At 42.3% G+C, this 24,818-nt stretch overlaps 1 protein-coding gene and 1 long non-coding RNA gene across 4 annotated transcripts in view; one reads left to right on the top strand and one right to left on the bottom strand.

Annotated features, from left to right (window-relative positions):
* Positions 1 to 987: 987 nt before the first annotated feature.
* On the bottom strand, positions 988 to 14,709 carry clint1a (clathrin interactor 1a). Its single transcript, XM_037076969.1, has 12 exons — positions 14,501 to 14,709; positions 10,414 to 10,518; positions 9,710 to 9,806; positions 9,068 to 9,176; positions 8,444 to 8,608; positions 8,149 to 8,332; positions 7,535 to 7,751; positions 7,370 to 7,457; positions 6,709 to 6,774; positions 5,908 to 6,218; positions 3,954 to 4,164; positions 988 to 3,823 (listed from the first exon to the last, which is right to left on the bottom strand). The coding sequence occupies exons 1-12, from the start codon at positions 14,539 to 14,541 to the stop codon at positions 3,543 to 3,545; spliced, it is 1,875 nt and encodes a 624-aa protein (XP_036932864.1). The 5' UTR covers positions 14,542 to 14,709; the 3' UTR covers positions 988 to 3,542.
* The window catches only part of LOC119007362, a 35,651-nt gene continuing 24,539 nt past the window's right edge, over positions 13,707 to 24,818 (top strand). The window contains exons 1-5 of one of the 3 annotated variants that reach the window (XR_005071109.1): positions 13,707 to 14,041; positions 16,391 to 16,699; positions 18,303 to 18,408; positions 18,495 to 18,569; positions 22,128 to 22,446. This is a non-coding gene — a long non-coding RNA (uncharacterized LOC119007362). Of the gene's footprint in view, positions 14,042 to 16,390; positions 16,700 to 18,302; positions 18,409 to 18,494; positions 18,570 to 22,127; positions 22,447 to 24,818 lie in introns of those variants that run through there. The other 2 variants (XR_005071108.1, XR_005071107.1) reach the window with 2 other exon arrangements.

Here is a 24,818-nt window from a genome sequence, read left to right as displayed (position 1 = left end):
AAGTTGTAAAGATGTTGCTTTTTTTCCCCCGTTTTAAATGGCAGAGGTTACTTTTGGATGATGAACGGCACAGAGTGATTATATGTTGCTGTAATGTTTCTGGGTCTGAGTCAGAGTTGTAGCTTATTTGAGTTTTTTTTTCTTTTTTTTTCTTAATTTGACTGCAGAGTTTAATTGACCCTATTTCTATATATCTCTAAATAGGACAAATTCTAGCGGTCGCTGAGATGTTGTGCATCTATACACTGTTCATATAATGTAACAGAATATTATTAGTATAGCCCATTTAACAATCATCCTCTCTAGAGAGTGAAAACGGGGTCAATTGTTTAATGCAAGCTGTGTTTTAGTGGTGTTTGTCACACTAGTGTGCTCCTACAAACCTTCACACGATATGAGAAGGGCACGGCGCCACAATTAGACAACACAACCTTTCTCTTTAGTGTGTTGTAGCAGAGTAATCAGGCCAATCCATCTCACTGGGACAAACTGTAATTTTAATCAGTTGATGGAATATTAAAGCATTAAGGACATGGAGTATCAACAGTTTTTTAAATACAATACCAGTAGCTGTTTTGGTAATGATAGTTGCTGTTACATGAACGTTTGAATCACTGAGGCGTTCGATCAACCCCAGCAGCTGTCACAGTAAGAATCAGGTATCTCTTTATTTAAGTAGTGCTACATCAGCTGACTTGTTCTGCTTTTTCTCTAAACAGATCTTCAAGTTCACACACATTTACAGCTGATTAGTATGTGTTGTTAAGAGTTTACATTCCCTGTATTTGATCTCTTGACTCGTCTGCCTTGTCAATATATTTATTAAAGGGCCTCTCCCTCTATTACCTCAAATAATAGAATTAACAAGCCCGTGTCAACTAAATGTAATTTGAAAAGTCGAGGGCAGTGGCTTCACTTTTGCTGCTTGAAGCTCTTTTGAATGAGGCTAATGACACAGCACACCACATAACACACACCATTAACAAATTTCAATCAACTGTTTAATGTTGTAGATAAAGAATCTCGATGTGTAAATCAAATCAAAATGGGAATAATGCAAAAAAAAAAAAAAAAATGTTCTCAAAGGATCTCTTTTCTCTTTACATTTGCATATGCTAGTGTTTCAGTAACAATCCCATTTTAGAGAAGATCAAAATAATTTGAAGTAGAAAACAAATGCATAAAACAACCACTATTGATATATTTTAGAAAAAAAAAAATAAGAACAGCAAACAGATTTTGGTCATTTTAATGCTCCAGGCTTTCGATGCAAGGCTACTACGTGTTAGTGCGCTCAGCCTCTTGAGGGTTAGGGAGAGTCAGACAACGCAACTTAAAATCCTCTTGGGGCTGCAGAATCCACTGCCTTCTCCTCTGGTCAGTGAATTATTTATCCAATGTGTGACAAACCAAAAATGCTAGGCAGCTGAGATTTACTTATCAATCACTCAATTACAACCGTCGGCAGGCACTTGAACCACTGAAGAGCAATGTTTTGCACATCTAACAGGTCAGCTGGACACGGCTTATGCAAAATCCCACAACACATCTTCCTCCAGCCACCATAATGTACAGTTTGTGTATACAGACTTGCTTCTCAAGTGCTTCCTCTCACACAATCTTTCTGATGAGTTGAGAAACAGTCAGACTTGGACTGATGAGAGTTATGACAGTAAGACTGTTTAAGATGGCTCTTTATAACGTGTTACATTAAAGGTCCCATATTGTACAAAGTTTTTCTAATTTAAGATGTTTAGTTGATGTATATATACTTTGGACATATAAAAATGCTCAATTGACAAATGTACACAGCCTATTTTCAGAAACTGCTTCAAACGAGCTGGCAGGATTTCTGAGGTTGTGATGTCACAACTATACAGTCGCCACCTTTGGCCACGCCCCCAGCAAGGCCTTAATGTCAGGGTTTGAAGCAGAAACCTGATTGGCGGACCCTGCTCAGGCTTGTGAGAGCTGACCAATTAGAGCAGACTGGGCTTTTCAGGAGGGGGGCCTTAAAGAGACACTAACACCGGCCATTCAGAGGATGAATAAAGGTGCTGCAGCAAAGGACCATAAGAGGAAAAAAATGTTTTTGAACAGTAAAAGAACAGAAAAGTACAACCCTGAAAATGTGTACATATGGGATCTTTAAAAAAGATGGCAGAAGGCAGCATTTACCAAGACAACTGGTGCACATTTAACAGACAGACGCATGGTGGAATCTTTAACAGTCTTGAGGTGTTGATTTAAGCTGAGCTCAGATAAATTTAAAGAATTTGTTTTTTGTTTTTTTTTGCGCTGAAGTTAACACCAGCTTGGACAGAGTGGAAATAACTGAACTGTGTATGGGACAAAAAAAAATTGAGTGAAATAATTATACAATTGCATCTGATATATCTGTAAAGACAGTACGCTTGGCTTGAGGCATCAGTACAAACACACGTTTGTACACAGTACAGACGGCAGTCCGTCCTCAACACTGCACAGTCACATTGTCTCCTTCAAAGAGGTCAACTGAAGAGAAAAGGCAAAAGGTCATTCAGGCACTCTGTGTGCGGTAATTAAGAACCCACAACCCCAACCTGGATGAGGCTTGTTCTACCTACTGATTATCTCATTTGGATGCAAACTGATTATAATCTTCTTCATAAGTAAAATATATAGATATATATATATACCAATAAGAAAGGCCACAAATGATGGTCTATTGAAGGAGAAACTCCTCAAATTAATAAATCGTCTTCACTCCAAACACTCGCTCATTACTCAAACTGCAGCACTGTCAAGCAACATGTGGAGTGTGTGGACATTTATGTACACAGAGAAGGTGTCAATGTGCTTTGTTATAGGTCTTAATTCATATCAGATTTGGTCTGCATGATACACCTCTTCACACTGTCACTTCCTCTCATTTAGCAACTTCATAACTTATCTGTAAGGGCTCCAGATTTCTATTTACAGGTCAAAGGAAGAGCAAGGACACAGGAAAAGAGGTAACTTGACATTCTTAAATGTACATTAGAAAGTTAAAATGGCTGATCATGTTATTCAAACTTCATTCAGTAAAAGTTACTGAGAATGCATGTCAAAACAAAATTATGCAGCTACTTATATATTTTTTGCTATTCTGGTGATTTCACTTGATTGAGGTTATAAAGCAAAGTCCCCCTGACGTTCTCTTGGTGGCACACTCGTCCCTCCTCTCACTGGCTTAAGAACCGAAAAAAGGCACACTGTCATCAGTGCGTGTCTGACCATGGCCCCGGACCAGACAGACCACTGGTTCAAACATGACACACACACACACACACACACACACACATTCATTTAGATCCAGATTATTACGCAGCATTACTTAAAAAAAAAATTAAGGAGATTGTGGGAAGTTGGTATTGTGACAGTTGACATTATTCAAGTACTCTTTGTTTGCAGCTCATAACAATCCTTCACCAATGGACGGAGAGAGAGACAGAGAGAGAGAGAGACACACAGAGAGAGAGACCAACACCACTCCACCATATTACATTTGCTCTCTGGCTCCATCACTTTCCAAAGTTAGCGAAGTCAGCGAAGGCATCTTGTTTGGGCTGCTGGGTCGCTGCAGGGTTCATTCCCATTCCCATTCCCATAGCACCAGGCATCCCCATGTTCATGCCCATCCCCATCATGCCCTGGTTGGGGGCCATTCCCATTCCCATCCCCATGCCCATTCCCATGCCAGCACCAGGGTGCATCATGGGATTTCCAGCCGGTCTTCCTGCTGCAGGTCCAAGGCTCATGGCTGAAAATCCCTGGGAGAGCATGTTGGCGGGTACCTGGTTGCCTATAAAGGACAGAAAAAACTCAATGAACAAAAAGCGCCAAATTTTAAATTACATTTGATCGGCGGGGTGCTTTGAAGGAGAACCTGGCTGCAGTGTCACGGCTCGTGCCAGCTCCACAATTCCTCTCACCTTGTTGGAGGGTGTTGAGGGTGGGCAGGCTAGGCTTGGGTGGCTGCATGCCCGGGCCCAGGAAATCCAGGTTGATGTTAACTGAGGTGTCCGACCAGGTGGAGGGGAGGGACGCTTTGGCTCCGGCACCCTGAGGGGCCATTCCCTGCTGCACAGGCTGGAGGGGCATGGCAGACTGTGGTTGTAGAGGACCCCCCATGTTCTGGAGGGGCTGGAAAATGCAGATGCACTGTTAGAGAAAGAGCTAATCCACGATAAAATAATATACAGTGATCCTGAAATACATGATGAAAACATACAGTCCCTTCTCTTAATTCAAGGGCTTAAACCTTAAGCCTGACCCACTTAACCTCAGTACAGTCATAGGAAAATCTACTCTCCCTTTCTAAACTCATTAAGACAACTACAGTAAAAAGCAGTGGTGGGTGTCTTCTCAGTGAAACAAAGACTGAGGTTTTTTTTTTTTTTTTAAGTAGGTCAACAACGTTTTAACATGAGATACAGTTGACATCCAGAAGCTTTTGTAATGTTTTTGTAACTCAAAACCTATTCTTCTCATTCTGTATGTCAGTAACAGGAGGAGTGGGTGGTTAGTAGGCGGTCTCAGGGGGAGATGAGCATCTGGTGAGGCTGCATGTTAACCCTCTACCATCAGGCCTGTCCTCCATCTCTCAATCACACGAGTTACGTCTTCATCACATGGGCAAACTGACGGATTAGGACATCGAGTGAGTTTGAACAGAACAAATGAGTACATCTGTGAAATCTTTCAGTCTTTGTATTTGAATACTACTTTAAGTTTACAGTATTTTAACGTTTAAAATGTATTTATTTCCCACTCCGTGTTTAGAATGGTAAAAAGGGTCTCTGTGTGTACATGCCAGAAGGTTACTCAGAGCAGTTATATTTTGCAACCGATATCTGAAATTGATGACAACAAGATTTGTACAAATAACCTGAGTAATTTTCTCGGCTTAATACTGATGATAGTCATGTATTTAAAGCTTGTAACCACAACACCTTGTATAAATCATTTCATCTGGTATATTCTCCAATGTTAAAGGCACTTGACATATCTAATATTGCAATACTGTTGTTCTTTCTTTAGTTTTTTGCTTTAAAAATAAAAATTATTAGTTAAAATAAGTTAGTTTGGTGATGCACATACATACATTTATAAATATATACACACAGATATACATATATCCCCAGATCGCAATTGATCAAGCTGCAAGACCAAGTCTGATCCATTTTTCAAGTTTTGTTCTTAAATTTACACCAGACAAATGAAGTGTGGAATTCTGCCAAACCCCAGTGGACACTATGCACCGAGGTGTACACTTCACCCATTGGACCCATATTTAGATAAAAATCCATAGGACATTCAATATATGTAGATATTTTCAAAGATTCATTCAGAACAAAGCCATTGCACTGGAAGCATTAAATGCATATTTTTGTCACACTGAAATTTTATCATAATCTCAGTACAGTGTCATTTTCCAGGTTTTGCAATGGCTGACTGAGATTGACTACGGGCTTCCACACAACACCACCAACATCTTTGCGGTGTATTACTCACCCTGACACACGTGGCACATTTCAGTTTCACCATTGTTTAAATGCACAAGGTTAAGCTGGATATCTTAAATACTGCTGTCAACTGGTAAACCATTACAACTTCAATAGAATTAACTGTTCTAATCAAAATGAAAGTGCTGTATTTTTGCCACGCCAACACATGTGATTTTAAAAAAATATAACTCTAAAAACATCTCAGTCTAGCTCTGTATCCATGAAATGTAAAATCATAAAGTGTGTCGTTATTTCCCTGAGGATTCTTTGTCTCCACCTGTATCATTTAAGCCCCCCCTTCTCGAGTCTTGTAATGATATGTATATCAATAAATTATTAAAAAACAGATGTGTGTGTATATGAGAGTAATCATGCATACCTGTGACCTAGACTGGGGCAGGACTGTGGAGCTCATGCTCTGTGTGCTGCTCATGCTAAAGTTGAGGCTCTGGGAGGAGGTGAGAGACTGAGTTGGCCCCATCAAGTCGAACAGGTCTGCTGAGGCGGGACCAGAGCCTGGAGCAGAGACTGGGGCGGGGGCTGGGGCTGGGCCAGTGGCAGGACCTGCTGTCATGGCTGCGAAAAGGTCATTTCCGCTGTTGTCAACAGTCTGAGCAGATGTTGGCATCTGACCTCCAGGGAAGGCGTTCCACTCTCCAAATTCTCCGTTGCTGCTGGAGGCTGGTGCGGCTGCAATAAGACAGTAGCATGGATGTTTATGTTTGCCATCCACACGGTGATGTTTGTATGGTGAGCTGTGTAAATAATTGCAAGATGTTGCAGACGAAAGTCACGCAAGCAAATTCAAACCTGTCACAACAATTAAGACTAAGCAGCTGAGTGTTCAGTGAGGCCAGTCTAGCTTTAACCAGGGCATGCACAGTGACCACTGGTGCCACACTTTAAATTTTCATTGAAGCAACCCTGCTTGTTGTCTCTATCCGTACTCTCAATCTCTCAGCCGCCTCCACCCCCTCCAACTTCTTCCTCTGTCCCAGTCTCCTTGTCATCCATAACAGGAGTTGATGTGTGTCTGTTCTTGTTATGCAGAGCAGGTAGCAGGCTCCATATGGCAAGGGCTTCCTCCCAGCATCCCTCTGAATATTCTAGCAGTATGGCTGCAACAGCATAGCACACACATGCACACACTAACAAAAAAAGAAATAGTCCTGAAACCAACCAGTTCCCGAGGAGAGGCCAGTGGACGCAGCAGGTGAGGAGAAGTCAGCGAATCCACCGATCAGGTCTGCAATGAGAAAATCAAAATAAACATCTATATTTTAAACAAGTGTGCTCCAGGTGTCACTCTACCATAGTTAGCATTCCTTCAGTGTCACAAGTGTAGGAGGGAGGGGAGGGGTGGTGTCAGTAGATAGGTGGAGAAGACCAAACATCTGTTCAGCGCTCCCGCCCTCTCTATCCACCAGGGACTGCTCCAAAAACATCTGGTGCACTTAGTTCCTATACATCAACTCCCTCCCCCTGCTGTCCCCAAAACATGAAGCTAGCATCAGCAGCTGGGCACTGTCACTGCTGAGTCTAGTCCTGCAGTCACTCTGGAGTTCCTTGTTCTGTACAATGTTGTATCGCTGATCAAAAGGTTATTCATGGATTTACTGGTGTCTAGCTTCCAAGCTACAAATATAAGAAGACCTTAATGAAACATGTTTTGCTATTTGAAAGCCAAATTGTCGCTTTTGGGCCGAGACTAGTTGTTTTCCTTTGATGCACGTTTTGGATCAATTTCCATGCTGAACCACAAAATTGCAACTGATACCAATATTCTCAGTTAGCTCCTATTTTACAAAATGACAAAGTATTACTTGATTACTTCATTATACCTGTCATAGCTGGCTGACTCGGCGTTGTGTCTACCATTAGGAGGTCAGCTAGGCCGGTGCTGGAGGGCTGAGGGGCTGCTGGCTGGGGCTGGAACAAAGACAGATCAGGACACTGCCCATACATCACAAATACCAATGAAGTCTTATCTCATATGCTCTTGCTACCTGTTTGGTGGCAGTGTCAGGGCTGTTGTCTCCTGTGTAGTTGGCTGCAGCTCCCAAGTCTACTTTCCTGGACGGGACTCCTCTCTTCCGTGTCGCTGTGGTCTCTGTTGCCTGGACTATGTGAACACTCTTGGTGGTAACAGTCTCCTCTTCATCTTTGAATTCTCTTCCTGACTGGCCATTGTGAGACGAGCGACCCCGTTCCTCCTCATTGTCACTATGGAGACAATAACGGTTCCAGTAAGACAACAAGTTATGCGAGGACACATTACATTTCCTTTGTGCAAAAGATATCCATCAAAAAACCAAAGGAGCAAATATCTGAACCATGTCAGACTGCTTAATTCACAGGTATAATCAAAATATAATTGAAAAGTTTAGCCTTATAAATTAAGAAAAGCATTTTGTCCAATCGTTACTGAAAATAAAGGACCAGTCACTGCTGTGTTTTCAAGCTGTGCTGATATAAGAACCTTTAACAGCATCAGAAAAATAACTTTGGCCTAGTTACTTTTCGTTCTTTAATGAAAAACAGCGTGAGAGTGATGCCAATTTTCACTTTTGGTTGCGAGGGCTTCTGTTTTGTTTATATTCAGAAGATAGTCTGTCTCCACCTGAATCGATCTGGTGAGTCATCTCTCTCCTTCTTCCTAAATTTGTTTATGGTGTCGTCAATGGTGCTCCCGATTTTGTCGCTGATCTCCCCCAGCTTCTCACTGAAGGGGAATTGCCCTTTATTCCTGTCCCAGTCATCATCCCACTTTCCCCCGCTATCGTTGGAGTCGTACCTGTCCCCCACTGGAGGTAAAAGAGACAGGAGCAAAAAGAAGAGGACGCGAACTGAATTAAAATCCAAACGTTCCGTTAATGATCAGTTGGTTTATATTACTCATTGCATTGGAGACTTACTGTAACCTCTGTATCCCATACTGTCTGAGGATACCCCAATATATTTGTCTTTGTTCTTCTTTGCTTTTTTCCGTTCTTCTCTAAGCCTGTCATCATCCTGGACAAAATCCACCATCTCCTTCACCTTCTGACGCACGTTCACACCTTGGTCCTTCCCATTCTCATCTAGCGACAGAAACACAGACGTTAATAAAATCATTCAAACGAATCAGCAATGTTTTGTGTTAACTTTAAAATGTACTGAAACCACACACACATAGGCAATAAACATGAAAATTGCCCTACGAGGAAGTTGAATGTTCTTGTTTGTAAACTGCACCTTGATTACACACATGGCTGGGAGGAGTGAAAGTAGCTTTAGGGCTGTGAGTGTGTGTTTGTGTGTGTGTGTGTTTTAAGGGTTTGGTGACTAAGCAGTGCTTAGGGCCCCCGTCCTTTCATCACAGCTCACACTGAAGCTTTTGTTAATAAACACAAAACACTACATTGCTCGAGTGAAGAGAAGGCTTCACTAAATCAAAGCTAAAACTGAAAAAGTGCTTTTTGTTTAGCATGTTTGTTTGGTTACAACATGCAAAGAAAATGATGGTATACAGGAGAAAAAAATAAAAGATGATAACTCACCTATAAAGTGGTAGCTTTCTAATGATCTCAGGTCATACAGATGTTCTCTGGCACTGGTAACAACCCTCTCTGATCCGTTCCTGATTAGATGGGCCAGCAGTAGCAATGACTGAGAAACAGAAACATAACAGTAGTTAGAACAAAAAGTGCTGGAGGTTTGTTTCTTAATTTCAGTCTTGGAGTCAATCTGGCCTGTTTTTCTCTCCCGTGGCCTTGAACTGGATCTGTTACGGGTATGATTTTATTCACCAGAATTTTTTTTCCCCTTTAATTCAGACATTAGGTGTCTCGTTGTTTCTGTTCAAGGCCAACAGTATTTGTTTTGTGAATTATTAAAAAAAAATGTAATTTCAATTAAAACATCCCTCTTCACCTAAGGTTTTCTTATTAGAGTTTGTTGTTGATACCCAATTTCTGCCTGTAAGTAATGAGCTCAAACTCTAAAGTTAAATATAAACAGATGGCTCATTTAAAAGTGTACCAGCTTGAGTCAGGTCACACCGAAGCCCTGTTGGTTTGAGTTGGGTCTGGTCCAAAAATTTTAGCTCAAATCACGACTGTACTTAGTGCTAAGGCATCCAAGCACTGTGTCATAATTAAGCATGTGTGTTTGTGGGATGTCGCAACAGCACTGTGGCAGACCTTGTAAACTCTCCTCCAGTTCTTCTTGTTATCTCTCAGCATGCGGGCCCACAGCATGTTCATCACTTCTGGAAACTGCTCGTACATGAAGGTGGCTCTGATTACAGCAAAAGAGGGAGACATCTTTTTACTGACAAGGTTTTTATTTGCAATGAACAATAACCAACACTTGGACTCGTTAGCTCTTTTGCAGCCTTTGACCAAAGGACTCTCTTATACAAACAAACCCCCAGGAATAAAACTTAATGGATTTCAGGAATTACGGGTTCCTTTAGTACATTTGTGTTTGTATATCCAACTGAATCTAAAGAACGGCAAGGATTACGCAAATCAGACCAATAAAAGATATCAGTTAATTATTAACTTCACCTTGGACAAAGTAAATACAACAAGTCTGTAAATTTAGTAGGTCATGTCATCGTCTTATTCTAAGTAATTTACTGCTGTGTGACTGTAATGTCTAAATCAATGAGTAATCAGTAATGCAGCAGTTTGCTGTACATACTGTACACATGTTGTAGCAGTTGTGAGACTTGTGTTCAGTACTGCTTACAGTAGTGCTGTCATTTCCAGCTGGCAGATAACTACTACTTTGGACTTTTGTGGGTGGCGGCCAAGAACCTAAACTTAAAATGAGTTCCTATAGTTGAAATGGAGGCGATTTTCAGCAGGACATGTTGTACAACACTGCGTGTTGTTCTTACCTTGAGATTTCACTCATCAGCTGTCCTGATGGTCCCCAGGGGTCGTCATTGGTGGCCTCTCTTACTTTAGACTCCACCTCTGAATAGTTCATCACAACGTTGGTTCTATAGAGCAGGAGAAAGAAAAAAAAATACAAACATAATTTCGTTAATCGTGCTCATGTGAGGTGTCCTACAAGGCATTTGGCATTTCAGTTCAAAATATATGGCCTCCAATGAGACCAACAACATGGAGAATAATAGATGAAAGGTACTCTCATTACAGCCACTCCCAGACACTCGTCCTTTGAGTCTAAATGGACCGTGGGACAATAGGGAGTGCTCTTTGTGTGTGCATGTGCATCTGTGCTCTTGATCTAACCACCAAACCACCAAAAACAAGTGACTAAACAAGCAAATACAAATCTGTGTTCACCATAAACACATAAATGAGACAGAAAAATGGCACTAAGTAATTCAGGGCTGTGCTCAGTATGGGTAAGCTCTTACTTGCCTGTTGACTTTCTAAGAAAGTGACTAGAAAAGAAAGAGGAAACTCAAAAGTGAAGGCCACAAGAAATGCTTCTCATGTTAATAAAGATGTTGGTATCTAAATATCTGGGCTTCTATATTTATTTATTTATTTATTTATTTATTTATTTTTTAAAGTATTTTTTTGGCCTTTTTCGGCTTTATTGACAGAGTAGCTGAAGAGTTAGGACAGGAAGCAGGGTAAGAGATGGGGAGTGACATGCAGCAAAGGGACCCGGGCCGGGAGTCGAACCCGGGTCCGCTGCAGAGCCTTCGGCACATGGGTCGCGCGCGCTACCGACTGAGCTATGCGGCGCCCCTATTTATTTGTTTTTAAATCAAGCATATACAATGTTAGGCAAGGATCACAATGATTACGCAACAATAGAAAGCAAACTAAGAACTAACTTTTACTTTTCAATCTGACAACAAAAAATAATTGCAGCCTCTATTTGTAGGTCTACAATATGTCATCATACATGCTGTCACAACCAGCACTTATTATAGGACAGAATTTTTTCTTCCCCCCATTTAATGTCCAGTCTGTTGGGGAGGTATGTCACAAAAGAGGAACACATGATTCTATGTTTATACTAGAAACCATAAAGGATGCGGAACATTTCTGGTGTATTACTGTTTACTTAAACCATGTGAGTTTTTCTTTGAAAGGACAGCTTTGAAAAAGAGATTTCAATCTAACTTGGACTACTCCTGAAAAACTATTTACGATAACTAATATGTTATCTGACATCTATTCTGCAATGACTCGATAATGTGGTTACCTGGCCAATTCCTGCATAGTGTGCAGACTTCCAATACAGTGTCTTGAGAGCATGTGTAGCATATAGCCAAGCCCTTTTCTGCAGCAAAAGACCACACTGCATTTGAATTTGTTGTCTGTAAGCTTGAGTAAGAACGGTTTCTTACAGGACCACAGAAGTGTACTCTATAACCAAACAAGCATCTTATTACTCCAGATAATTAAATGAACCCTGTCACAGCATCAGTCAAAACATGTTGAGCCAAAACATTTGAACCCTGCACCTCCTCATTGCTCCCTCACTACTGCCACATCAGCAGTAAAATGCACAGGGCCTGAAAGAGCAGCATTGATTCGAGGGGTGGAGATATAGTCTCTGTGGTTCTGGAGAAAGGCTGTATTACTGCAGGGTACAGTTACCACTCTGACAACATACACTTGTTTGTAAGATTTAGTCTATGCCAACAACATTATTTGAAAATGACCATGCTAGATAGTTTTTCACAGCTGATCAAAATGAACCTCCAGGTTGAACCATGGCATACAGTAACTTTATGTGCTGTGAGATCCTAGACAGACATGAAGCCTTATCCTGAATCAAACTGAATTGTGATGGTAATATTCCCCATTCTGTCACATTTTAGTTCCGGTTTCAGGTCAACTTCATGCATCCTGAGTCTCTTTAGCTGTGTTATTGATTTTGCACAGAGCTTAATATTTGCATGAATTGCAGGCAAAACAAAAGAAGAAATGATGTGGTAAAGCAACCTCTTATCTCTTCCTAACATTGGGCCTTGCCCTAGATATCAGGTTGATCAAACGGAAGTTGTGATGCTTTCACAGTGACACACTACCACACAGATTTCCGTTAGACTTCTGTAGTGCTTTATCTGCAAAAGAATTTGGTTAGCAGTTTCTCATGAATCCAGTTTAGTAAGTGTTGCTTTCATTCATTGCAAAACGCATTTTAAACTGAATAAAACATCTGCTTTCATGTTCTATCTTAGCAAAAACCACATCTTCATCACATAACAGGAAATGTTGCATTATGCAACACCGATGAATGACTTGCAGCTTGGTGATACTTCATGAAAATCATCTTTGGAATTGCGTAAATACAAAAAACTTTCAGAATGTCACAAACACAAGCTCCTTAACCCTTGACATAAAAAAAAACATTTGGGAAAATGAAAATTGAAACTTCCTGTCCTCTAATCTTTGAAACTTGTCAATCTCCTTCTTTTTTCTCTCCAGGTCTGCCCCCCCCTTTCTGTCTCCCTCTCATGAAAGTGACCCATGTTCGGGGCGGGGGGGTCACACTCCAGGGAGACAAGTGCATTCATCAGGAATGTGTTCTTGGATGGACTTAAGAACACATTATTGTCTGGGTGTGCAGAATTAGCTATTAAGCATTTGAAGGAAGGAATATTGTGCAATAGTGTGCCATAGCCCCACAGTACAAGACAGCATGCTCACGTTTAGTCAGCAGCTAAAAGTAAACTTCAGCAGAACAAAAGATGCACAATCACAGAGGTGTTGCCAAAGTTCGCTGCTGGCTGGTACATGATTTCAGGTGTTGAATTACTGCTGCCGGTTACGCAGACACTGACTAGAACTACTACCAACAAACAATTGCAAGGACTCAGTGGACAGTGTACACATGCTTTTTGGTCACTTCCTGTGTATTTTGCATGACTATCCATCTCCTAAGTCCGACCAAACATCTTGTGGAAAAGGTAAACAACAACTACTGTTCTAGTCCAACTTAAATCATCAAGTTTTTGCAATTAAGCCAGCAGCTGGAAATCCACCAACAAGTTGCAAAACACTGCAGGGTCACTGGTCACTGATTAATAAATAGCCCGTTGAGGCAATGCTGTTTATCTCGATCAAAGATGTCACAAATCACAATAAAATGACGATGTAATACCAATTATTATATTACTTACTGATTAACCAAACAGTGATACGACTGCTATATATTGTAGATTTGATTAACGGGTTTGTAGTCGCACCTGTGGCTGTTTGAAATCGCTGCTTAGTATCTCTCGTTTAAAGTCAGACATTTTGATACCTGAGTGAGTTTATGTTGTCTGAGTAACTAGTTGTACTTGACAAGCAGTGTGGAGCGCAAGAAAAAAATGACAATTTGTCTGTGAGGTGACAGAGACATGTGGTGTGGTCGTAGGTTTAACAACCGACTTTTACAGTAGAGATACTGTAACGTTAACGTTAAGTGTAACCTAGCTACAAGTGTCATAACAATCATACCGGAGGGTAACCTTTAGCATTTCTACACTCAATGAAGTTGTAAAATGATGTAAACACGGTGGTGACCAAGCTAGGTTGGGACGATAGGTACGTTGATGTATAATAATTTAAGAGAAAAACATTCTCCGCCGATTGTTCAGCCCCAGAGCTGTCAAACTAGCTTAGCTGGCTAGCCTGGTCTGCTAGCTACCTCGCCAGAAGGCTAGGTAATTAGCTCGCTTGTTAGCTAAGTGTGTTAGCTTGGAGTGTCGGCGAAAAACACACAAACAACACGCTCACTAATCTCACAGCAGTGAGAATGTGCCCTCACACTGACCACAGGCCCAATCGCAATAGCTATGAGAGCGAAGGAGCAGTTTCTCACACTCAAAGCAACTAGTATTTTGTCAAAGTCAGCTAACTAACTCGCTAGTAGCATTCGGGCTAGCTAACTTGTTAGAGTGACGTGACGTCAAAGTTTTGGGTACGTGTCTCTTTCAAACAGGTAAAGTGAGGGCACAAACAACACCAAACACACGGTGGGTAATATAGTCAGGAGATACTCACGCTTTGTCAACCAACTCCCTAACCTTCCACATGTTTAGCATCTTGGCTCCGTGAAAAGGGGCTTTCTGCCTCGGCAAACCCTTTTACTCCAGACGAACACCGAAACCAAACCTTGAACTCTCTGGAAAGTAAACTCTTCTTCACCTCTTTCAAGACAGGAGGCGCAAACGCACCAGCAGACAGACAGGAAAGGTTACTACGGGAAATGCCACTGCGACGTCATTTTACGTAGAGCAGCATTGGAGTTGTAGTTTTCTAAATTAGTACTCAGGTGCCACCATACTGTAAGTACATAAACCTGTTGAAACACATCAAGGAAACTGCTCAACTAACTTGGTAAACAGTTTAAACCTTTCACGGGGAGATGACAACATTAGAGAGTAACATGTTGGAAGAGGAATAGTGTTATAAAAGTTTCTAAGCAGCTCCTGGACTCCCATCACGGACCCCTGGGGTCGACTGGATTAGACAACATTTACATTAAAATTAATCAAAAACTGAAATATCCTGTTATAAAATCAATGTCATGGATCTTTTTGTTTGGAGTAAGTAGGTTTAGCATCAGTGGAGGAAAGTAAACAACAACATTTGCTCAAGTAATAAGCATTATTTTTGAGGTACTTGTGCACTTCTACTTCACTACAGCTCAGAGGCAAATATTGTACGTTGTACTGTATGTGATTTACTGGAGATTAAATTCAATAATGCAAAGTAGAATGTTGATAGAAAAATACTATTTTATTTTTACTATTTATAATTCTCAAGCTACCCAGCAGTTAAGCTAAAGTAAAAACCGCCTTCATCATCTTCCAGTAATGGAATGTAAGTATTGTACTTTAACTCAAATTTTGAGGAACTAATACTTTATACTTCCATTTTCTGATATTTTACACTTCCACTTCGCTACATGTTGGAGAAAAATATTGTATGTTTTGCTCACCACATTCATTCGATAACTTTATTTACAAGTTACTACTTATACTGCGTTTTGCAGGTATTTCAGTATATACTTACATGTAAATATATGGAAAATGTACTCAAATATGACTTTTGGGTACCTTAAACAACACTGCCGGCTTCAATATTAAAATGATGAACACACTAATGCATCACTGTTTATAATCCAATAAAATACTGCACACATGTAAATACATAATTCTGAAATATGCCATTCTGCATATTGTATACTTTTGCTTTTGGTACTTTTACGTATATATTGATGGTAATACTTTTGTACTTTTCCCTTAAAATGTACATGCTGGAGTTCTAGTACTACACTACGTTATTGCTACTTTAGTTTAACTACGATATGCGGGCCAAGAGGCAGTCGTGTTGTGGTTTTGCATAGATCTTAACAGGACAAAGTACAGGCGCTGTGTTTTGTGTGCTAGTGATGCATGAAGTGGTTGATCCAGTAGAAAATGAGTGGTACTGTGTTAGCGCAGGTACGTTGGTATCGGCTGTACATGCTGATCCATAACATGAAAATGAAGATCAAACATAACCAAATATATTTTTGAGGTCGTTTCAAAATGGTAATGATATTGAGTTCCTCTGTCAAAGAGCGTTGATAAGTTTATATTTCAAAGTGTCACGTTTTCTTTAAAGAGAATAAGAAAAGACACGTTTAACCTTATCAGAAATGTGTGTTTTGTTTTTATACAAAAAATGAAAAAAGTTGATTATTTTTACACTATGGAATATTAAGATCTGTATCTGCTTTAGAAACAAAGTACCTGTTAGGCTGTATTATCCAGACCAGCCAATTTTCTAACATTTAATTCTGTATTTATTGTTCCCATGTAGAGGCAACATTCCTCTGACTTTCCCTCCACGCTGCTCATCGTGCTCTGTTGTAAAACCTGTCTTTTTTGTCCAAATGTGTTCCAGCTTCTCCAGAAGCTGTAGGCGTTCCTGCCTCCTCATCAGCGGGTCGCCACCCCGTGTGTTCTCCATCCCCTCCTCATCTGGCATTCAAGCATGCTACAATGACCCAGTGATGCTGTGTGACAGGCCAGGCAGGGCACTAGCTGTTTGTGTCAATCCAGATCAATCACTCCCTCTTCTGGACGGACAACGTCATCAACGCACTCAAAGGTCACGGGGTGTACTCAAGCCAGGCCTGATGTGGTGAACAGGGAGGTCAGCGTGGCGAGAGAACACCCTTGACTGACTGAGTGTCATCTTAAGTAGACACGGGTAAGAAAAAAAAAACAGTTTTTCCACAGTTGTCCATTTTTGTAAAGGCAGAATTAAACGACTCATCCTGGCCGGGATGTTTTCCTGATTCTCCTGTGACTGGGCGTATACCAGAAGTATTAAGACTCTTTGTCGTATTGATTGATATTCCAGTGGGTGAGATAAGCCCCTCGGATGGCCTCGCATCTGACAGGGTCTCTATTCTCTAATGATACGTGTAAATATGGCCCACGGCTTACACTTCTATAGGAGAGCAGGAAGAAACAACACAATAGCCAAAATACAACCCATTTGAGAAAAAAACAACAAGAAACAGCACTTAACGGCCCAGAATGCACCGCACCCAAGGGAGCAACCTCAATTACTGTTACACGTCCGAAGAGGAGAACTCTAGGAGAAGTGATTGCCGAGATGGAAATGGCTGTGTGTGCGTATGTGTGTGTGTGTGTGTGTGTTTGTGCATGTGTGAGTGTGTGGGTTGGAGGAGGATGGATGGAAAAGGCACTCAGTAAAAAGATCTTTCAGAAACACTTTGCCTTGGTGACGTTGACGCGAGCTGTTGATTGACGTGCACTTCTCGACAGAAACCAGAGCTATCAACCTATCTGCCACGCATTAAGAATGGCACGGTCCTCGGGGAGGGGCCTAAGTGGCAAATGATGTTGCTCAAGACACTCTCTGTCAACAATGTGCGTGTATTTGTGAGTGTGTGAGTGCTGAGGAAGGCAAAGTATTCAATCAGAGCTTTGATTGAAAAACCCCCAAGTGTCCTTAAAGATCAGAATTCTGTACACTCATGTATGGGACGTGTGTGTGTGTGTGTGTGTGTGTGTGTGTGTGTGTGTGTGTGTGTGTGTGTGTGTTTGCTGTGGCCGGTCTTTGTTTTGAACGCAGCGTGGTCCTTCGCAACTGAGCTAGAAACCTGATCTCAAACAATATTTATGTGGTTAAATTGTGCTGAGTTTTAATTTTAGAAAAAAAGAGGGAAGCAAAAACATTCTCTGTAAGAAATCTTGTAGACCCACATTCCGTCTTTGTAAAGGGGGGGGGGGAACAAAAAAGTCTGCCTTTCCTTGATATTTCATATTTTATAACCGTGCTCCATTCATCATCTCGCTCCTTGGTTGATCATCAATTTGGTCTACCGAGACCAAGTTGTCACTAACAACTTTGGAGTTGAAGGAGATGAAAAAGTAAGCCACATAAACATGATGTAATGGTAACACAAGCAGCACTAGGGGGCACTCTGACTTCTCTGGTACAGGAGGGGTGAGTGTGTTCAATGTCGAGCGTGTGTGTGTATGTGTCAGTCGGTGCGACCGCTGGGTCGAGGCTGTGTGTTTACATGACTGAAGTTCCCATGACAAATGTGGTCAGAACATCAATGTGCACAAAACAGACTGGGCCCTTTTATTCTCCCTCCGCGAACATGTGCTTCCAATCTCTTGAAACACTTCTTCTCTCTCTCTCTCTCTCTCTCTCTCTCTCTCTCTCTCTCTCTCTCTCTCTCTCTCTCCAGATTTACAATGTCATTAGAAAACAATGTTCTTTGTTTTGCACATTAGCTATGAATTAACGCTCCCGCCCATCTCTGTGCCCGCAGATCTGTGGAGTCACTCGCTGGGGCCCAGCTTCCCTCCTGTCAGAGCGAGGTTTCTTTCGCTGCTGTTATATTTCAGGCTGTTATTGTTGGCCCTCCTGCAGCCTCGGTGAGATCTTTAGTCCTGTTCCCAAGCGATATAACCCCCACACACATCACACAGTATCTGACCCCTGTCTCCATGACACATGACAGGTCCACTGTGGTGCATGTGTGTGGGCATGTGAGCTGGAGACCGGTGTGTGAGTGCGGGCACTTTCATGTAAATGTGTAAGTAAATATGTGTGCAAGCAGATCTGGCGCAGTATGTATTGAATATGCTAAAACAATGAGGCCGCTTGTCATACGTTCAAAGTCGCGCAGACAACCCAGTGTGATCTCAAACCGCACACACAGATGTTCCTAATGGGGCTAAAGTAGCATTCACATTCTTGTGGATAACCAGTCTGTTTATTTTTCTCTCCAAACTGGACCGGGTTGCCACTTTCCCTGGTGAGAAAAAGGATGGAAGATGATAAAAAAACACATGAGGAGGCTGATGAGAGAGGCTCCCACCACAGTTTAGACCTCCGAAGCCAACTGTCAGTCCTGCTAAACCAGCAAACCTCAGCGGCGGTGATTTAAGGGTGACAGTAATTCAGAGTATAATGGAAGTTGATGCCAGTGTGCAATACTTTGCAAGTCGAAACCGCCGTTGTCTTATTCCCCCTACATGAGGAAATGAGCTCGGTGTAATTGCGACGGCTTATGTTTATGAGTCGGGACGTTACAGTAAATCCTGTTGCTTTTGTACGAGGGGCGAGAAAGCCGACGCGCATGCACGCGGAGAGACCCACACAGGTATGCTCAAGTCCTGAGAGCATCTGCTCCTTTACAACCAGATTGAATTAGCAATTACAGAGAGTAAAACCCAGAACAAAACATCTGGAGCTGTAAGCAGCAGAGGTTATAAATCTGAGCGAGAGAGAGAAGAGGGGGATATGAAAATGAGCCAAAGTGAGATTCTCAAGGACAGTGTCTCTGATTGGCCCATTAACGTGCCAGGGGTGTCAAAAAGGACCTGAGGCAATGGGAGAAATGGGACAGAGCAGAGGGCTTTAGAGGGCATATGGAACACCGGTGAATGGAGAGGTAGAGGGGAGAGTGCGGGAGAGGGACGGTAGGAAGTGAGGCGCAGTACGAGCAAAGATAACACAACCGCAGAGATACATGGATGTTGTTTGTGTCTCGAACCTCCTCACAGGAAATTCATCCCGATAAGCAGAAAACTGTGGAAAAGCTGAAGGGAAGTTGTGATAAAAGACCTGGAGAGAAGCCGGGCACGGAAGGGGGACTGTTAGGGAAAAAGACCTGGAGCTGCTTGGGTGCAACCAAGAAACAGACGCTTGAAGATGACCACTTTGCCAAAAAAAAAAAACATAATTCCGCATGCTCGGACACAGACAAAAATGCTCCGTGTGAGCCTGAGGTTGTGTGTTCATAAATGTATTTTAACGATTACATCCAGTTTGGTTTAAGTCCATATAAATGTGAGGTTGGAAAGCCGCAGTGCCATTACCACATCTGTTTTTGCTATTATTGGCACAATAAATTACGTAGGCAATTTGTTTGCGCTGTTGTTAGAGTAATAGAATGAAATTATCCCATGTTAGGGAAATGATTATGTACGAAGCGGAACCCATCAGGGATTCACAAGGCAATCAGTGAAGTAAGACAGAGCTGAAATGTTGGCACTCTGCACATCAACTGTTCCAGGTCCACTACGTCATTCGAGAGAACTTCTCAACCTCGGACGGGAGATGATTGTACCTGGTTCACCGAGAGCATTTTCGCTCTGCGTTGAGAGTGCTAAGTCAGTGCGTGGTGCAGTAGATCTCCAGTGGAGCTGTATGAAAAAGCTCAGAGAGGGAAAGACAGAGAGAGAGAGATAGGAGCACAGTCATAATTGGAAGAGCCTGACACAAGCGAAATGAGAGGCGCTCGCAATGAAGGACAATATCAAATGAGTCTTATCAATTAAAAGTCAGGGAAGCGGTATTTACATTCCCACTCCAAGGCCAGACGCAGGGTGGGTGTTTCAAATAGGTCAAGGTTGAAGCGAAAACAAAAGTTAGTCGATTAGCAGTCGAGGTGCAACATTCCTACTTTGTATGCTAATCTGGCAGATCATCATATCGTGCCGGCACTGCCTGCGATTCTACATCTGCGCGCACTCATTTAATTATCCAAACACAATTCACAAAAGTCACTGGAAACAAACCAAACCAAAATAAAATAATTTGCATATATTTAAAAGAGCAGATAAAGTCCCTCGGGGTTGGTTAATATTTCAGAGGCATAATAATAATATGCTAAATCATTCACATTTTATCCAGCACCAAAACAAAGTGGCTTTGTCGATGTAATTAGGGTGTTTTAGAGTTGAATCACCCTGGCAAATGACCATGTTTTTCTCTCTGGGAGATCTGGGTGTGAATGTATCCAAGCCTCTCTCTCACCACATATGTGTGTGTTTATGTGTGTGTGTGTGTGCGCGCACGCTTGTGTTGTATTGTCACCGTTCCTCCATGTGCACGCAAGTCTTAGAAAAGGATTGATTAAAGAGAGAGTGTCTGTCTCAGAGCAGTTAATGAGGTTTAGTCCCATGAGCTGCGAGGTTTTGGGTGTGCGCAAGTGCACGTGTGTGTGTGTTTGCGTGCGTGCGTGCAGACCTAGTGGAAGACGTTGTTAATTGGCTAAGACTCACTTTCAGCAGGGGGATAGTCAAGGGCACAGAGCCTCCGTATTTGTGGAGAGCCATTTGTAGAACACGGTGATGCGTTCACTTCCTATATTAAATAGTATTTTGAGGGAATGATGAGTCAGTAGCAGGCTGACAGAGAGAAACACCGCGTTAGGAAATGTTACTGATTTTAAATCTGTAGATACAACATCTGGATATTTTTCTTCATATTAGAATGAGCACGAGAAAGATACATGCTAAAAGCTGAATGGAAAAATGTTATTTTGCTGTTTTGAGTTACCTGAAGATGTGAATGAAACTCATTCATCGTCTCTCTGGGGACAAGAAGAAGAAGAAAAGGAAAAAGGAAGAAGAAGAAAAGGAAATAGGAAGAAGAAGAAGAAAAGGAAATAGGAAGAAGAAAAGGAAAGAAGAAGAAGAAGATGAAAAGGAAAGACAAAGAAGAAGAAAGAGAGAGGAAAAAGAAATATAAAAAGACAGACTCAGAGGATGAGAGAAACAGGAAATGAGGTATTCCACAAAGGCCAAGGAGCTGTGTATGGGTACAATCTCACCTGCTCTGGTCTCCACACAGACCTGTCCGTCTACATGTATATACAGACCTGCATGTTCTGTTGCAGAGCAACACACAGCTCGTCTCAAACAGCAGGAAGCATCGATGCTTTCATGTGGAGCACAGCCCAAAGTAGAGCAAGATCACAATGTGTGTGTGTGTGCGCGCGCATATGTGCATGTGTGCGTGTGTGCGTGTGTGTGAAACCCAGGCTTTTCCCCCCTTGGGACCCGCACAAACACGCTTCCCATCTTTCCTTTGAGTTTCACATTCAAAGGTTCCACTCGTTCAGCTGTCAATCATCCCCTCAGCCAATCAAGGCCCTTCATTCTCAGTCTGTTTATAGATCAAGGGTGGTTTAAGCGTACGTATGTGATGTGACTGGAATTTTTACCATGACTAATACTAATACTGTAAATATTCATATCTTTTTTTTTTTTTACACATCACCGAGGGTGTCAATCAAAATCAACTGTTATTGTGCCACACTGCGCGCATACAGGAAGTCTATAACAATGTTTTCTGACTGCAGGTCCTGGAAACACGTCGGTGCTACTAGAAGGATGCCAGAAAAATGCAGAAAGGGATCTGGACCAAGGAAGTAAAAAAAAAAAAGGTCTGAAATGTGAATGGATGTATGTGGAATGGAAAGAGAGAATTCTTTAAAAACAGGCACAGATGGAGGTTATAAAAGGAAGTGTGTCTGTATGTGTGTGTTTGTGTGTGTGTGTTATCAAAGCAGATGCAGGGCTGTATAGAGGCATTAACTATTGTGTTATAGGGCTATCGCAACCCAGATATGTCATGCCTAATTTAGTGTCTAAGAGTACAAGAGTAAAAGAAAAAAAACAACAACTACAAATTACTGAGAAATGTACAATCCGCGTGTGAGTCGATCGCACAGCAGCTGCACTTGTGCTTTTTTAACACATGGGAAAAAGTGAGCGAGTGGGAACGAGAGCTCAAAACAGACGGAGCATCAGGTGACAGCAGGCGTTATCAGACTTCACCTCTGATTGCCATCTATTATGATGGAACAATAGTTTCCTGTGGGCCATGCTAATGACCTGTGTTTGTCAGCAACAGGGGAAATTAACCCAAGCCACACTTTGTTTGCTTCATGCCAGGAGGGGAAATTCACAAAGGGGAGAGGAGTCGAGAGGGAGAGGGAGGAATCACTCACACACCTGTTAATGTGCTGATAGACAGCTGCCATATGTCCATACCTGCGCTGGCTGGCTGGCTGGCTGTGTGGGCAGGGTGTGTAGGGAGAGGTTTGGCGACCAACAGAGGGCAGCAGAGGGCTTCACTGCTGCCCCTCTGAGGTGGGTCAAACAAGCCCACAGACGGATCCGCTTCTGGATCTACATGTCACCTCACAAACGTCCACTCAACACTCACTTTAGATCTGATTTACAATAATCTAAGGAGTCTGCGGTGTTTGTGCCTGAACCTCAGCGAGAGAGCCGCGACGGCGAGACTTTGTTTTCCGTCAACTTTACCTATTTTCCCCCAGCTGCAACAAGGTGGGAGTGAGGTTTGAACTGCAGGGCACTGGTAATGGCGGAGTGTGTGTTCTACAGCACGTCTCAGCGAGAAACTAGCTCGATCTATTCACACTACATGCAGAGCCGTGGCCTCCAGGCTTGAGTTTCTGCTTCGGTAATGACTCTGTTCCCCTGTGGAATGTAGAACATTGTCTTTCCTCAAATGAAGGAAAGCACACAATCACACAATCTCACACACACACACACACACACACACACACACACACACACACACACAAAATCATGCACTCACACACAAGCATGCGCCTCAATATGTATGAAATTCACAAGGTTGTAAACAGACACAGACAAAACAGTCCACACACACGCACATACAACAACAACAAAAAAAAAACACTCACACATACTTGCACCCACACATGCCCAGACACACACACACACACACACACATACTCCCCAGTCTCAGAAACATTGATTGGGCCTCCCTCTCAGGTTCGCTCGCCTCCACCATGATCAATCAGTGAGTTTATAGACCACAATGTGTGGCAGCTTGTATTGCTCTTTCTCCCTCTTCGTTACCGATCAGAGAAAATCCCACTCTAAGCAAGCGCAATGCACATTCATACAATTTTAATGACTCTTAAATTAACCATCATATTTTTTTTTGCTCCACTCCTTCACCAACTAAATCGCTTAATATGCATCAACGCTGGCCTCACTCGTGGGGCTCGCCGTGACATTTTTATAATTCCTCTGCACGGGCATTGTGTTTATTTATGAGTGTGTAGGCTTTTTTGGCTGATAAATGGCACAATTAAACAGTGCTCAGACACTCGAGCAGGCGTTTCGGGGCTGCTGACAGATTTTTAGTGTCCTCTTCTTTGGCTAACGATGAAAGTAAATAATGCCTTAACGAGGTTGCTGGAGCAGTTGTTTGAGGATTCATTTTACATTTGCTTTGAGCGGCGTCGGCTGAACACGACACAAAGAGAAGTGAGGTTCGCAGCCTAGATCTCAAGGCTTTGAACATAATTTAGCGGCTTGTTAACAAAACTCCTTTACTATTATCACCGAGGTTACAAATGAAAATCGAAAAATAAATTCCGAATTCTTCAGGATTGTGTCGGCAGCAATTACATTATTCAGAACATTTTCCTCGACCACTCTCTCTGCTATGTATTTTTAGGCTTTAGGAGTCTATTTCCGTCCATTTTAAATTGGCAGGATCAATTTAGACAGACGCACAGCGGTGTAAAGCTGCAGTTTGCAGGTTGCCGCGGAACTCGAATCTTCCGACTTCCTGTATGCATTATTCAAGGGCCCCTATTGGCTGCTGTGGGTTTAGTGATGAAAGCAGCCTGACGCAATACTCGGCAACAGTTTTTTACAGTATTGTTTCACAAACTATTGTTAGGCAGGGTTAGAACAAGGGAGAGTATTAGCCAGGCCCTGGGAGGAGGAGGAGGGGAGCTTTATGAGCCCTCTGAGGCCGGCCGGGGAGCGCCTGGGCTCCTGTGCAGTTAAGCAGCAGGCTTCGGCGCTACAAGCTGCCCTCACATTTACAGAATGCCCTTGGACGGAGGATGTGTGTGAGAGAGAGAAAGTGTGGGGCATGCATGCTCATGGGCTAATGAGTGCATGTGTTAATGCCCGTGTGTGTGTGTGTGTGTGTGTGTGTGTGTGTGTGTATGCGTTAGTGTGCACATGTGAGCGTG

The sequence above is a fragment of the Acanthopagrus latus genome, chromosome 18 (assembly GCF_904848185.1).
Source record: "Acanthopagrus latus isolate v.2019 chromosome 18, fAcaLat1.1, whole genome shotgun sequence".
Taxonomy (NCBI): Eukaryota; Metazoa; Chordata; class Actinopteri; order Spariformes; family Sparidae; genus Acanthopagrus; species Acanthopagrus latus.
The sequence above is the reverse complement of the archived record's forward strand: the minus strand, read 5'-3'. Positions and strand labels throughout refer to the sequence as shown.

What these genes read in the sequence shown, in the direction of transcription:
- clint1a (XM_037076969.1), bottom strand. Translation starts at nt 14,541, where the DNA reads ATGCTAAACATGTGGAAGGTTAGGGAGTTGGTTGACAAAGC. An exon ending in AGAAAGCTACCACTTTATAG is followed by an intron (nt 8,609 to 9,067) that starts GTGAGTTATCAT and finishes TTCTGTCGCTAG; the next exon opens with ATGAGAATGGGAAGGACCAA. An exon ending in CCTCAACACCCTCCAACAAG is followed by an intron (nt 3,824 to 3,953) that starts GTGAGAGGAATT and finishes TGTCCTTTATAG; the next exon opens with GCAACCAGGTACCCGCCAAC.